This window comes from Triticum aestivum, chromosome 3B (assembly GCF_018294505.1).
Source record: "Triticum aestivum cultivar Chinese Spring chromosome 3B, IWGSC CS RefSeq v2.1, whole genome shotgun sequence".
NCBI lineage: Eukaryota > Viridiplantae > Streptophyta > Magnoliopsida > Poales > Poaceae > Triticum > Triticum aestivum.
In genome coordinates this window covers 249,495,109-249,508,459 of record NC_057801.1, presented here as the reverse complement: position 1 = coordinate 249,508,459, position 13,351 = coordinate 249,495,109, and the positions used below count along the sequence as shown (strand labels likewise).

The 13,351-nt window shown below is 41.0% G+C and overlaps 1 protein-coding gene across 1 annotated transcript; it reads left to right on the top strand.

Annotated features, from left to right (window-relative positions):
* The first annotated feature begins 735 nt into the window (after nt 1-735).
* LOC123069555 (uncharacterized) lies at nt 736-2,247 on the top strand. The gene has a single exon (XM_044492443.1). It carries the CDS (start codon nt 807-809, stop codon nt 1,881-1,883), a length of 1,077 nt encoding a protein of 358 aa, XP_044348378.1. The 5' UTR covers nt 736-806; the 3' UTR covers nt 1,884-2,247.
* The last annotated feature ends 11,104 nt before the right edge of the window (nt 2,248-13,351 follow it).

Here is a 13,351-nt window from a genome sequence, read left to right as displayed (position 1 = left end):
ACCTGACTCTGGACGGGACACGCGCATCCCAGATGAACTGAGCCCACTGCGAAGTCCTTCCTCCGAACCGTAGCAGCCGGTATGTTTTGCAGATGACAGGGCCCCCATCGGGCCGGCGACGTGTAGGAGAGACCGCTCGTCCTCCCCTCCCCGGACTGGGGTGGTCGAAATCAGGGTTGAGACCACAGCCAGTTCTTGCTCTCCGACGCGCGTGAGGCGCGGGACAAGATGCCGGCGGAGCCCGTCCGCTCTCACCTGCCAGACTGTCACCTCAACAGAGACGGAGTGCGAAAAAAGCGCGGGGAACGCTGTCGCAAGAGGACCGCAAGGCAGCCAGCGGTCCTTCCAGAAGGAGACAGTGCGGCCATTTCTAGCATCCACGGATGAGAGAGCGCGGTACAGGGGGATAAGCTTGGCCAGAACCACGCCCTGCTCTCCCACGGCCACCATTCCCAAGCAACGATCGCCCATTTGCCTCTGCCCAGACCCATGCAGCCCATCGCGAACGTTGAGCAGCATGGAGTCTATGAACCATTTTCAGCAAGAGACATTCATTCTGAGTCGCAAGGCTACGAACCCCCAGGCCTCCCTCGCTCTTCGCGCGGCAAACCTGATCCCAGGCAACCAAGCATTGCGCTCCCAGAAAGGCCCTCCGCACGGCATCCAGCTCATTGATCAAAGCGCGGGGGGGGGGGGGGGGGGGGGGGGGGGGCAGCAGAGCCGCCAACATGGCAGTGCAAACCCCCCGCTCCGGATAAGACTGAGTTGGTCGGTTCGGCAGCGGTCGCGAGGGAACCGCCGTATCTATGGCCGCCAACGGCCAGCCGCCGGTGCCGGTGCCGGTGCCGGTGGTGGTCACCAACATCGACCACCACCCGGCGCCCCTACTCGGCCTCTTCTTCAACTCACCGATTCCACTTGTCCCTCACAATGGCTTCCCCTGCATCCCCGCCTTCGCCCCCGCCCACCGAAACAATCCGGAGCTCGTGGCCGCCATCTTGAGCGGCGACTTCTTCCTCACCACCCTCCAGGCGCGCGACCACCCAGAAGCTTTCTGGTTCGTCTTAGACGCCCGTGGCGGCTACCTTCTCCTCAAAGGGGGCGGGCTATTGCTCGCGCTGCTAAACCCATTGGCACGGCGGTGCGAGCGGATCTTTGATCTGAGTCACGCCCACATCTTCGACGACGACCGCCAAGGAGATGGTAAAATCCTTCACGCCGGGGTGATCTGCGATGACGAAAACCCCGCGAGCTTTGGCATCTTCTGTCTTGCTGCCCATGGAGAGTTCAGGTTGCGGGCTGCGGTCTTCTCCTCATCCTTGGGAATGGGCGATTGGTTCCTCTCCCCATGGTTGGATGTCCCGCACCCCGACCCGGAAGATGAACTTTTGCTTGAGAGCGGCATGCGAGTGGGTAATTTCATCTACTGGCCTCACCAGGATCGTGCGTATGTGGTTGTCTTGGACCCCGACCCAAACAACCCGCGATTGTTTGTTGAGATGATCCCACCTCTCCTGAATCTGGAAGGTTTTCACAGCTCGATCCTTGGCCAAATTAACGGCGATAACATGTGCATTGCTTATTCAAATGGATTCAACATCGGTTTCATGCTACGTCAAGAAGATGGCCTTGATGCTGGGGCATGGGCTAACATCAGGGTATTCAACCTGGCTGATCCAGTTAATGCTAAGATTGCGCAATCACCCGAGAATAGCCTGAAAATTGCGGCAATGCGGGGTAGCATCCTGTACCTGACAACAACAGCGATGTTCACGCCCCTGGCCGTTTCTTGGTTCGCTTGTCTGTGCTTGGAAAGTGGCAGGCTGGAGTGGTTGTTTCGGAGGACGTATGATGGTTTCTTCCAGCCATACCACCATTCGTAGTGGAGCACTTCTCTGTTACCAGAGAGTGAAAATTTTGATCCCTTCATATGAGGAATGATGACAACCAGGGAAGGATAATCTGTGAAAAGCATTGCCTTGTTCTCCTACTAAATCAAAACACCCAGCTACCATCCAGAACTGATCTCTTCTTTGGACCTGCATCATGCTGAAGGTCCTGACGAAGTTCCTTGATATTCAGGATTCAGTGACAAGTCAATGTCAATCCTGTAATTTGATCGTTTATGGTAATTGTTGTTGTCTTCTGTTATCAAACTTACCATTTACATTGTGGGTGAATTACTTCATCTGTTCCTTGACATTCAGTATTCAGTGATAACTCAATCATGTGTATTTTGATCGTTTATCGTAATTGGGTTGTCTTCTGGTACCAAACTTCCCATTTCATTGTGGGTGAATTACTTATCTGTTCCTTGGGTTTGCTACTGTCTCTTCTCGGTATTGGGGCAAGGCATCCGGACCTTGGAGCCTCTTTTTTTTTCTGTCTGTAAGATTAGTGTTCTCTACCGGTTGTAGCCTGTTTACCCATTTTGCTTAAAAAATATCCGTCTTATTTTGGCACATTAATTAGCAGTGCCTACTATCTCTATGATATGTTGTCCTCAGAATGATGGCGTGTTCTATATGACTTTTTTGCATGAGTAATTTATTTTTGTAATGCTTTACTTAAGGAATTTATTTCTCATATATTTACAGTGTTTCTTGAACTGTATTAATAGGTTGGCTAGTCATCTTGTTCTTTTTGTAAATTTACACATCTCTTCAGGGATTTGTGTCAAAAGCTGAAACAGGCAAACAAGGGTACATGGATAAATGACATGTATCACATGATAAATGATATACTAGCTTATAATTTTGGATGAATATAACCTAGGGCTCATATATGAGTATTTTATCTTTCACAATATTTTCAATAGATAAATTCCTGAAGAGATATGCTCAATTGCTGATTGGTAAATCTGATTTTCTTTTTCTGTATACATGCCCAGCAAACACACAGTAGTATTAGAAAAGATTGTTCTCCTACACCAACCAGCATTGTGGTGGAATCCTGTGGAGTTTACTGAAGATCATGGTCTATATTTTATCAAAACAAAAAATGATCATGGTCTATATGAACTATGTGATGAGAAATACGCTCAAGGCATCAAACTGACACCCTGAACACTTATGATTTGTGAACTGCCATGAGAAGTTATTTTGTGATCATAATTCAACGTGATGTCATGAGAAGTTATGAGAACTGACTACTTGGTAGTATTGTCTCTACCTCGCCTTAATATGAGATTTCTTCTGATTCATTCAATTGCAATTTTTACAAGAGGCTTTCATTTTTGCCTCCTTACTGTTGATCTCTTCCTGGTGTCTGCTTTTAATACTTGTGAATTTGATGTGCGTGATCTTGTCAGGTTGTCCCGAGCCAAGTCTAGCCTCTGATATAGGTGAATATAATTCTTTTGTTCAAATAGAAATTAGTTGGCTTGATTAACTTGTCTCGTATTACTTTCCTGTTGGAATCAACTTGTATTGTTTAGTAGCAACATGACTAATCCATTTCGACAATACCCAGAGTATGTATGGAATTTGTGTGGTCATATTGACCTTCTGTTTGCTATTGATTGGAAATTTGATCTACGTGTATAGTGGCAGGCCTCGGCGCCTCGTTCATTTCATGGAGTTATAATACAGGAATGACCAATGTTAGTTGGACATGAACATTTTTCTGGGTTCAGGTTGACATGATCATAGTGTTTTTTATTGGTTCAAGTCTTCAAGCTATTATATCTCACGAATGTTAGTATGGACTACCCTAAAAAAAAACAATGTTGGTATGGACAGTAGTGTGCAGCAAAAATGAGTTAGGCCTAACTCTTCTTAACCTTTCTTTAGGAGCTGTACCACCATATGCACATTGTCGCCGAGAGGAAATCGCCATTGAAAAATAATGGCGACAGAATGCACATATGCACTATCGTGTACGAAATAGCCGAGTATTAGTTGCTGCCGCTGTTAGACATATCTCGTACTGTGTAAGTAAGATCTGCTGCCACTGTGCATTGTCAATTTTGTGTGTGGTTACTCGTTGATGTCGAATACTTTTTTTTAGATGCCGAACACTCTACCACACTATTTCTGTGGTTTGTGAGGCACCTAGTCATCTGACGATGGCAGTGAAGACGGGTGCAAGATACTGCTGTCCTCATGTTCGTACAATAGACCCCATGCGTTGCTACCGAAATTTATAGCAACAAAATCACCGAAAATAAAATTGAAATATATGAGAATAATACCGCATCATATTTTTTGTCATATACTCCCTCCATTCCAAAATAGATGACCCAACTTTATACTAATTTTATATTAAAGTTAGTATAAAGTTGAATCGTCTATTTTGAAACGGAGGGAGTATATGGTAGCAAACCTAGAGGTAAATAGATGGTAAATGTATTGTTATATTGCCTTGTGATATTCCAGTTCAATTGTTTGTTGCTATAAATTGATGATGTAGAGGGCTTGCATGCTAGATGATGTAGAGGGCTTGCATGTGGTAAAAAGTGGAAGATCTCATGCGTTTGAGATGTGGATGACTTGTCTGTGCATTTAAATGGAATTGCTTACTTAGAAAACTTGAGATGATACCTTGAGCGTTACTGCTAGAATTAGTTGCAGTTATTTCAACAAGATTTAATTGTATAAAACATTGTTTGATAATTGAAATTAAAATAAAATACTTAATTATTGTATACACCTGTAGAATATTTGTCTTTCCCATGCATGGCATAGCATAGTAAGTTGGCACTATTGCATGTCGATCTTTTCCTATTCGTGGTAACATCGTTAGTTGGCATAGTTGCATGTCAAGAGAAATAGAACTAGTGGGGTTCAACTATTTAGATATATAGGATTTCAGATGAGAACATATGAGAAAATCCCGAACCTTAACCGCCTCCCGGGTCGCACTCGGGCGACTTCGGAGGCACCGCCACCACCACCCAAAATGCTTCGCCACTGTCGTTGATGGGGTCACCTACTATTGGTACGGTCAAGGACCTGACATCTAAGGCCCACCTAGGGTCCCACACCATCATTGAAAGGTCCCTGGACCACAGGCGCATTCAGACGTGCTCCACTGAAAATTCACTCGGATACACCGACAACACTCGGACGTCTTCCATCATGTCAGCCTAACCATCAGCAGTCAGATAGAGGAGGCATAGGGGCGATGTGGGAGCTGCAACAGCCGAGTAGCTTAAGGTCGAACTTGAAGTGTAGTTATAGCTGCCGTTACCAGTAACCGATGTAGTTATACTCATTTAACCCCTTGTAACGTGGAAGTGGTGAGGCCGAGGCGCATTCTATATAAGCCTCCCTCTAGCTCCAGGGCAAGGCTTCAGCACCCACTGTAATCTTATACCCCAAGAGAAAAGACAATCCTCCGGGCACGAGACATAGGGTTGTTACACTTGCGCCGTAGCTAGGCTCCGCCCTTAGTTCGTACCCCTAGTACTCATTGTCAGGTTCATTGCCTCGACAGTCGTCCCTGCCAGAGGAAGCTGTCTGGCGGCAAGGCGTCTCTGTCGGACCCCCCCTTCCCCAACCTCTTCTCCGTCCTATGCCTCCCCCTCATCCATCTCCTCTCATAGCGTACCGAGGATAACCGTCGTTCGGCTCCACCTGGATCTCTTTGGCCAGTGCCATATTCATTCCTATGCCCGTGTAATGCGCCCTAAACGTCGCCAGAACAATCTGCCTCCTCGCGTGTATCTGATCGTCTCACATGTTCAACACGTGCAGGAACCCGGTTGAACTTATTGAAAATGTAAGGAAGCTCATGGGGCTATCATCCTATTTAAAGAGATGACCCATTAGCGCTTTCACTTGCGGCTTTACCAACACTGCAAGCACCGCGAAATGCCAAACGTGTTGACTTGTCTTGATGATACGATTTGTAACGACAAAAATGGCACACCGTTTCTTTAGAACATCGTCTAGTTGAATCCTTGAATGCCCATAGTAAAGGGCCACCAGTCTCGCCTCCTCATCCAAGCATGGGATGTAAGTTGCAACCAAGTATGTTGGTAAAGCAGATGGATAGATAGGACAAAGGAAGAGTTGGGAAACATATACAATTCAACACGCACCTGACAGATGGCGCTCAATCACGCGCAACTTCTCCTTGATCATCTTTAGAACAACAACATATGTTGTCATATAATTTCTTATGCTAAAGTAACAATTCATTCACAAGGTCAAGTATGAATCAGAAACTTCATTGAGAACTAACAAACTATGATCTCAGTCATTGAAGCAATTGCAATTTATCATAACATCGAAAAGAGTCAATTAAAGAGCTTTTCAGCAAGTCCACATACTCAAGTATCATATAATCTTTCACAATTGCTAATACTCATGAGATACTTATGGGTACAAAGTTTCAATCGGACACAGAGAAAGATAGGGGCTTATGATTTTGCCTCCCAACCTTTTACCTCAAGGGTAATGTCAACAATAATACTTTATGAAAACCTACATCCGAGTGGATATATATATCCGGATCTCTCCAACACACAGAGCTTGCCAAAGGAAAAAGTATAAAAAGGAAAGGTGATGATCACCATGACTCTTATATAAGGGTAGGAGATAAAAAGTAAAAGATAGGCCCTTCGCAGAGGGAAGCAGAGGTTGTCATGCGCTTTTATGGTTGGATGCACAAAATCTTAATGCAAAAGAACGTCACTTTATATTGCCACTTGTGATAAGGACCTTTATTATGCAATTCGTCGCTTTTATTTCTTCCATATCACAAGTTCGTATAAAACTTATTTTCTTCACACTAATAGATCATACATAGTTAGAGAGCAATTTTTATTGCTTGCACCGATGACAACTTACTTGAAGGATCTTACTCAATCCATAGGTAGGCATGGTGGACTCTGATGGCAACACTGGGTTTAGGGATGTTTGGAAGCACAAGTAGTATCTCTACTTGGTGCAAAGAATTTGGCTAGCATGAGAGGGAAAGGCAAGCTCAACATGTTGGATGATCCAAAACAATATAACTTGTATTCAGATATAAGAAAATATAACTCATTATGTTGTCTTCCTTGTCCAACATCAACCTTTTAGCATGTCATATTTTAATGAGTGCTCATAATTACAAAAGATGTCCAAGATAGTATATTTATATATGAGGCCTCTCTTTCTATTACTTCCTATTAATTGCAACAGTGACCAAAACTATGTTTGTCAACTCTTAATAACTCTTATTCATCATACTCTTTATATGTGAAGTCATTACTCTCCATAAGATCAATATATGATCTTTTATTACTTTTTATTCTTTCTTTTATTTAATTCCCTCAAGATCATAGCAACAAAGCAAAGCCCTCAACTCAAAACTACTCTTTATTATATATCTCACAATCTCGATTACATAGAGGAAACATAAAGTAAAACTCAAAGCTAGATCATACTCAAAACTTCAATCTACTAGATCAAGATATAACCAAAAGGATCGAACTAAGAAAAAACGATAAAGATAAATATGTCATGGTGATACGATACCGGGGCGCTCCCCCAAGCTTGGCAGTTGCCAAGGGGAGTGCCCATACCCATGTATTTAGATCTCTTTCTTCGGAGGTGGTGATGAAGGAGTTGTTGATGAAGTAGGCTTGTCGTCCAACATAGAACGTAGGAGGTGCTCCAACTTACGAATAATGCCCTTGAGTGCAGTGATATGCTCTTGCAACAGAATATTTTCATGAGTTAGATACTTGTTCTACACCCGACTATTTCAATCATCTTGAAAGCTTCAATTTCAGTAGGGGTAAGAAGATTGTAGTGAGGTTGAAAGATGTCTTCTTCTCCTGCTGCCGGAGCTTGGTCCTCCGCGGCCTTCTTGATCCTATCACCCTTGTTGATCTCCCCAAGTTCTTCTCTTTTTGTCTCTATCTTCATTAGCCAAGCATCGTCGCCCGCGTTGTTGGAGGAAGGAGACAACATGATGCCTGGCCTTGAAAACTCTGGCAGAAAACAGCTCGGGACAAGAGCAGGAGATATTTGCGTGGTACGGTGGTCAAAACCTCCGGGAGACTATATAATGAATTTTTTACCGACCATAAGAAGTATTGTACAAGAAAACGGAGTCCGGAGGGCACACGAGGCAGCCACAAGGTCGGGGGGCGCGCCCTCCCCCCTTGTGGTGACCTCGTGTCTCCTTTGGACTACTTATAATTTTCCTAATTTTTTATATATTGCAAAACGGAGAGGATTTATCATTAGGAACGTTTTGGAGTCGGTTTACTTACCGTACCACATACCTATTCCTTTTCGGAGTCTGAAACGTTCTGGAAAGTGTCCCTTATGTACTCCTCCGATGTTATGGTATTAATTATATTGGTCTCAACATTTATGGGAGTACCTGAGATATAATGTTTGATTCTTTGACCGTTTACCACCTTTGGATTTGTACCTTTGGCATTGTTAATTTTTATGGCACCGGAACAATAGACCTCCCAGATGATGTAAGGACCTTCCCATTTAGAGAGAAGCTTTCCTGCAAAAAATCTTAAACGAGAGTTGTATAGCAAAACATGATCACCTACATTAAACTCACGCTTTTGTATTCTTTTGTCATGCCATCTTTTAACTTTTTATTTAAACAACTTGGAATTCTCATAGGCTTGGGTTCTCCATTCATCAAGTGAGCTAATGTCAAATAACCTCTTCTCACCGGCAAGTTTGAAATCATAGTTGGGCTCTTTAATATCCCAATATGCCTTATGTTCTAATTCAAGAGGTGAATGACATGCTTTTCCATAGACCATTTTATACGGAGACATACCCATAGGATTCTTATAAGCAGTTCTATAAGCCCATAATGCATCATCAAGTTTCTTAGACCAATTCTTTCTAGATATATTAACAGTCTTTTGCAAAATTAATTTAATCTCTCTATTGCTCAATTCTGCTTGACCACTAGACTGAGGATGACATGGAGATGCAATTATATGATTAACATCATACTTAGCAAGTATTTTACAGAAAGCACCACGAATAAAATGTGAGCCACCATCAATCATTAAATATCTAGGGACTCCAAACCTCGGAAAAATAACTGCTTTAAGCATCTTAATAGAAGTGTTATGATCAACACTACTAATTGGAATAGCTTATACCACTTAGTAACGTAATCAACATCAACTAAAATATGTGTATACCCATTAGAGGAAGGAAAATGTCCCAAATAATCAAAGCCCCAAACATCAAATGGTTCAATAACAAGTGAATAGTTCATAGGCATTTCCTGTCGTCTACTAATATTACCAATTCTTTGACATTGATTACAAGATAAGACAAACTTACGAGCATCTTTAAAGAGAGTGGGCCAATAGAAACTGGATTACAATACCTTATGTGTAGTTCTATCTCCAGCGTGGTGTCCTCCGTAAGACTTAGAGTGGCACTTGCGTAGGATCTGTTCATGTTCATGCTCAGGTACACAACGTCTAATAACACCATATATTCCTTCTTTGTAAAGGTGTGGATCATCCCATAAGTAATGTCTTAAATCATAGAAAAACTTTTTCTTTTGCTAGTATGTGAAACTAGGTGGTATAAATTTAGCAACAATATAATTAGCATAATCAGCATACCATGGAGTATCATGAGAGGCATTTTTGACATTTAATTGCTCATCAGGAAAGCTATCATCAATAGGTAGTGGGTCATCAAGAACATTCTCTAACCTAGACAAGTTGTCTGCAACGGGGTTCTCAGCTCCCTTTCTATCAACAATATGGAAATCAAATTCTTGTAGAAAGAGAACCCATCTAATAAGTCTAGGTTTAGCATCTTTCTTTTCCATAAGGCATTTAATAGCAGCATGATCGGTGTGAACAGTTACTTTGGAATCAACAATATAAGGTCTGAACTTATCACATGCAAATACAACTGCTAAAAATTCTTTTTCAGTAGTAGCATAATTTCTCTGGGCACTGTCTAGAGTTTTACTAGCATAATGAATAAAATTTAATTTCTTATCAACTCTTTTTCCTAGAACAGCACCAACAACATAATCACTAGCATCACACATAATTTCAAAGGGTAAATTCCAATCAGGTGGCTGAACAATAGGTGCAATAATCAGGGTTTTCTTAAGTATTTCAAACGCTTCTACACAATGATCATAAAAAACAAAAGGGACATCTTTTTGTAAGAGATTAGTGAGAGGCCTAGAAATTTTAGAGAAGTCTCTAATAAACCTCCTATAGAAACCAGCATGACCAAAGAAACTTCTTAAACCTTTGATATCTTTAGGACACGACATCTTTTCAATAGCATCTACTTTAGCTTTATCAACTTCAATACCTCTTTCAGAATTTTATGCCCCAAGACAATACCTTCATTAACCATAAAGTGGCACTTCTCCCAATTTAATACAATATTAGTTTCTTCACATCTCTGCAAAACTTGGTCAAGGTTGCTTAAGCAATCATCAAAAGAAGTTCCGTAAACGGAGAAATCAGCCATGAAAACCTCAACAATATTTTCACAAAAATCAGAGAATATAGCAGTCATACATCTCTGAAAGGTAGCAGGTGCATTGCATAAACCAAAAGGCATACGTCTATAAGCAAAGGTACCGAAAGGGCAAGTAAAATTGGTCTTCTCTTGATCATATTTTGTCACAGGTATTTGAGAGAAACCAGAATAACCATCTAGAAAGCAAAAATGAGTATGTTTGGATAATCTTTCTAGCATTTGATCAATAAAAGGTAGAGGGTAATGATCTTTTCTAGTAGCTTTATTTAATTTGCGAAAATCAATTACCATTTTATAACCTATAACAATTCTTTGAGGAATCAATTCATTCTTATCATTAGGAACAACAGTAATACCTCCCTTCTTAGGGACACAATGAACAGGGCTTACCCATTGACTATCAACAATAGGATAAATTATACCTGCCTCCAGAAGCTTTAGTATTTCATTTCTTACCACTTCTTTCATCTTAGGATTTCACCATCGTTGATGATCAACAACTGGTTTAGCATCTTTCTCCAATTTAATCTTGTGCTGACGTAGAGTGGGACTAATGCCCTTAAGAACATCAAGAGTATATCCAATAGCGGCATGATGCTTCTTCAGAGTTTTCAATAATCTCTTTTCTTCATGCTCTAAAAGGTTAGCACTAATAATAACAAGATATATCTTCTTTTCTTCAAGATAAGCATATTTCAGAGTATCAAGTAACTGTTTAAGCTCAAACACGGAGTCACCCTTAGGTGGAGGAGGATCTCCAAGGATTTCAACAGGCAAATTGTGTTTCAAAATAGGTCCCTAATTAAAGAATACTTCATCTATTTCCCTTCTTTCATTCATAAACATATCATTTTCATGGTCTAGCAAATATTGTCCTAAAGAATCATTAGGAGGCACGACATTAGAAGCAAGACCAATAATTTCATCCCTACTAGGACATTCTTTATCATGGGGTTGTCTACGAAATTTAGAGAAATTAAAATCATGAGACATGTCCCCTAAACCAACAGTAACAATATCTTTCTCGTAGTCTATCTTAGCATTAACAGTGTTCAAGAAGGGTCTACAAAATATAACGGGACAAAAATTATCTTGTGGGGAACCAAGAACAAGAAAATTAGTAGGATATTTAATTTTCCCACACAAGACTTCAACATCTCTAACAATCGGTGATATAGTATCTCTATTAGCAAGCTTAATAGTAACATCAATATCTTCTATCTCAGCAGGTGCAATATCATTCATGATTTCTTTATATAAGGTATAAGGAATTGCACTCACACTAGCACCCACATCACATAAGCCATGATAACAATGATCTCCTATTTTAACAAAAACAACAGGCATGGCAACAACAGGTCTATGTTTACCTTTCATATTGGGTTTAGTAATTCTAGAAGCTTCATCACAGAAAAAAATAACATGCCCATCAATATTATCAACCAAGAGATCTTTAACCATAGCAATACTAGGTTCAACTTTAATTTGTACAGAGGGTGTATGTGTTTTAGTTTTACTTTTATGAACCACAGTTGAAGCTTTAGCATGATCCTTTATTCTAACAGGAAAAGGTGGTTCCTCAATATAAGCAGTAGGAACAATAGGATCAACATTATAAGTAATAGTTTCTTCTTCAACTTTAATAGGTTCTACTACTGTAACTTCAATGGGAGGACGATATTTAAACCGCTTCTCCTTAGGGAGATCAACATGAGTAGCAAAAGATTCACAAAAAGAAGCTACTATCTCAGAGTCAAGTCCATATTTAGTGCTAAAATCATGAAAAGCATCAGTATCCATAAAAGATTTAACACAATCAAACTTAACGTTTATACCTGACTCCTTACCTTCGTCAAGATCCCAATCTTTAGAGTTGCATTTAATTCTTTCCAATAAATCCCATTTGAATTCAATATCCTTCTTCATATAGGATCCAATATAAGAAGTATCGAGCATGGATCGATCATTATGAGAAAGCCGAGCATAAAAGTTTTGAATAATAATTTCTCTTGAGAGCTCATGATTGGGGCATGAATATAACATTGACTTAAAACTCCCCCAAGCTTGAGCGATACTTTCTCCTTCATGAGGCCAAAAATTATATATATAATTCCGATCACGATGAACCAGATGCATAGGATAAAACTTCTGATGAAATTCCAATTTTAATTGGTTGTAGTTCCATGATCCAATATCATCCAATAGCCTATACCATGTAAATACATTTCCCTTCAAAGATAAAGGGAAGACCTTCTTCTTGACAACATCCTCGGGCATACCTGCAAGCTTAAATAATCCACAAACTTCATCCACATAGATTAGGTGCATATCGGGATGTAATGTTCCATCTCCTGCATAAGGATTAGCTAGCAGTTTCTCTATCATTCCCGAAGGAATTTCATAATAAATATTTTCAGTAGGTGCAGTAGGTTGAGGAGTAGCTAATTGTGATTCCGGTCGAGGTGAAGATACCCCGAACAAACCCCTCAAAGGATTATTTTCCATAGTAACAAGTGACAGTAAATTTCAGCACACTATATAAATGTTTCCTTACCAAATTCCACTTACCAAAGGCGCTTCACTCCTCAGCAACGGCGCCAGAAAAGAGTCTTGATGACCCAAAAGTATAGGGAATCTATCGTAGTCCTCTCGGTAAGTAAGAGTGTCGAACCCAACGAGGAGCAGAAGGAAATGACAAGTGGTTTTCAGCAAGGTATTCTGTGCAAGCACTAAAATTATTGGTAACAGATAGTTGTGTGATAAGATAATTTGTAACAGGTAACAAGTAATGAAAGTAAACAAGGTGCATCAAGGTGGCCCAATCCTTTTTGTAGCAAAGAACAAGCCTGGACAAACTCTTATATAAAGCAAAGCACTCCCGAGGACACATGGGAATTGTTGTCAAG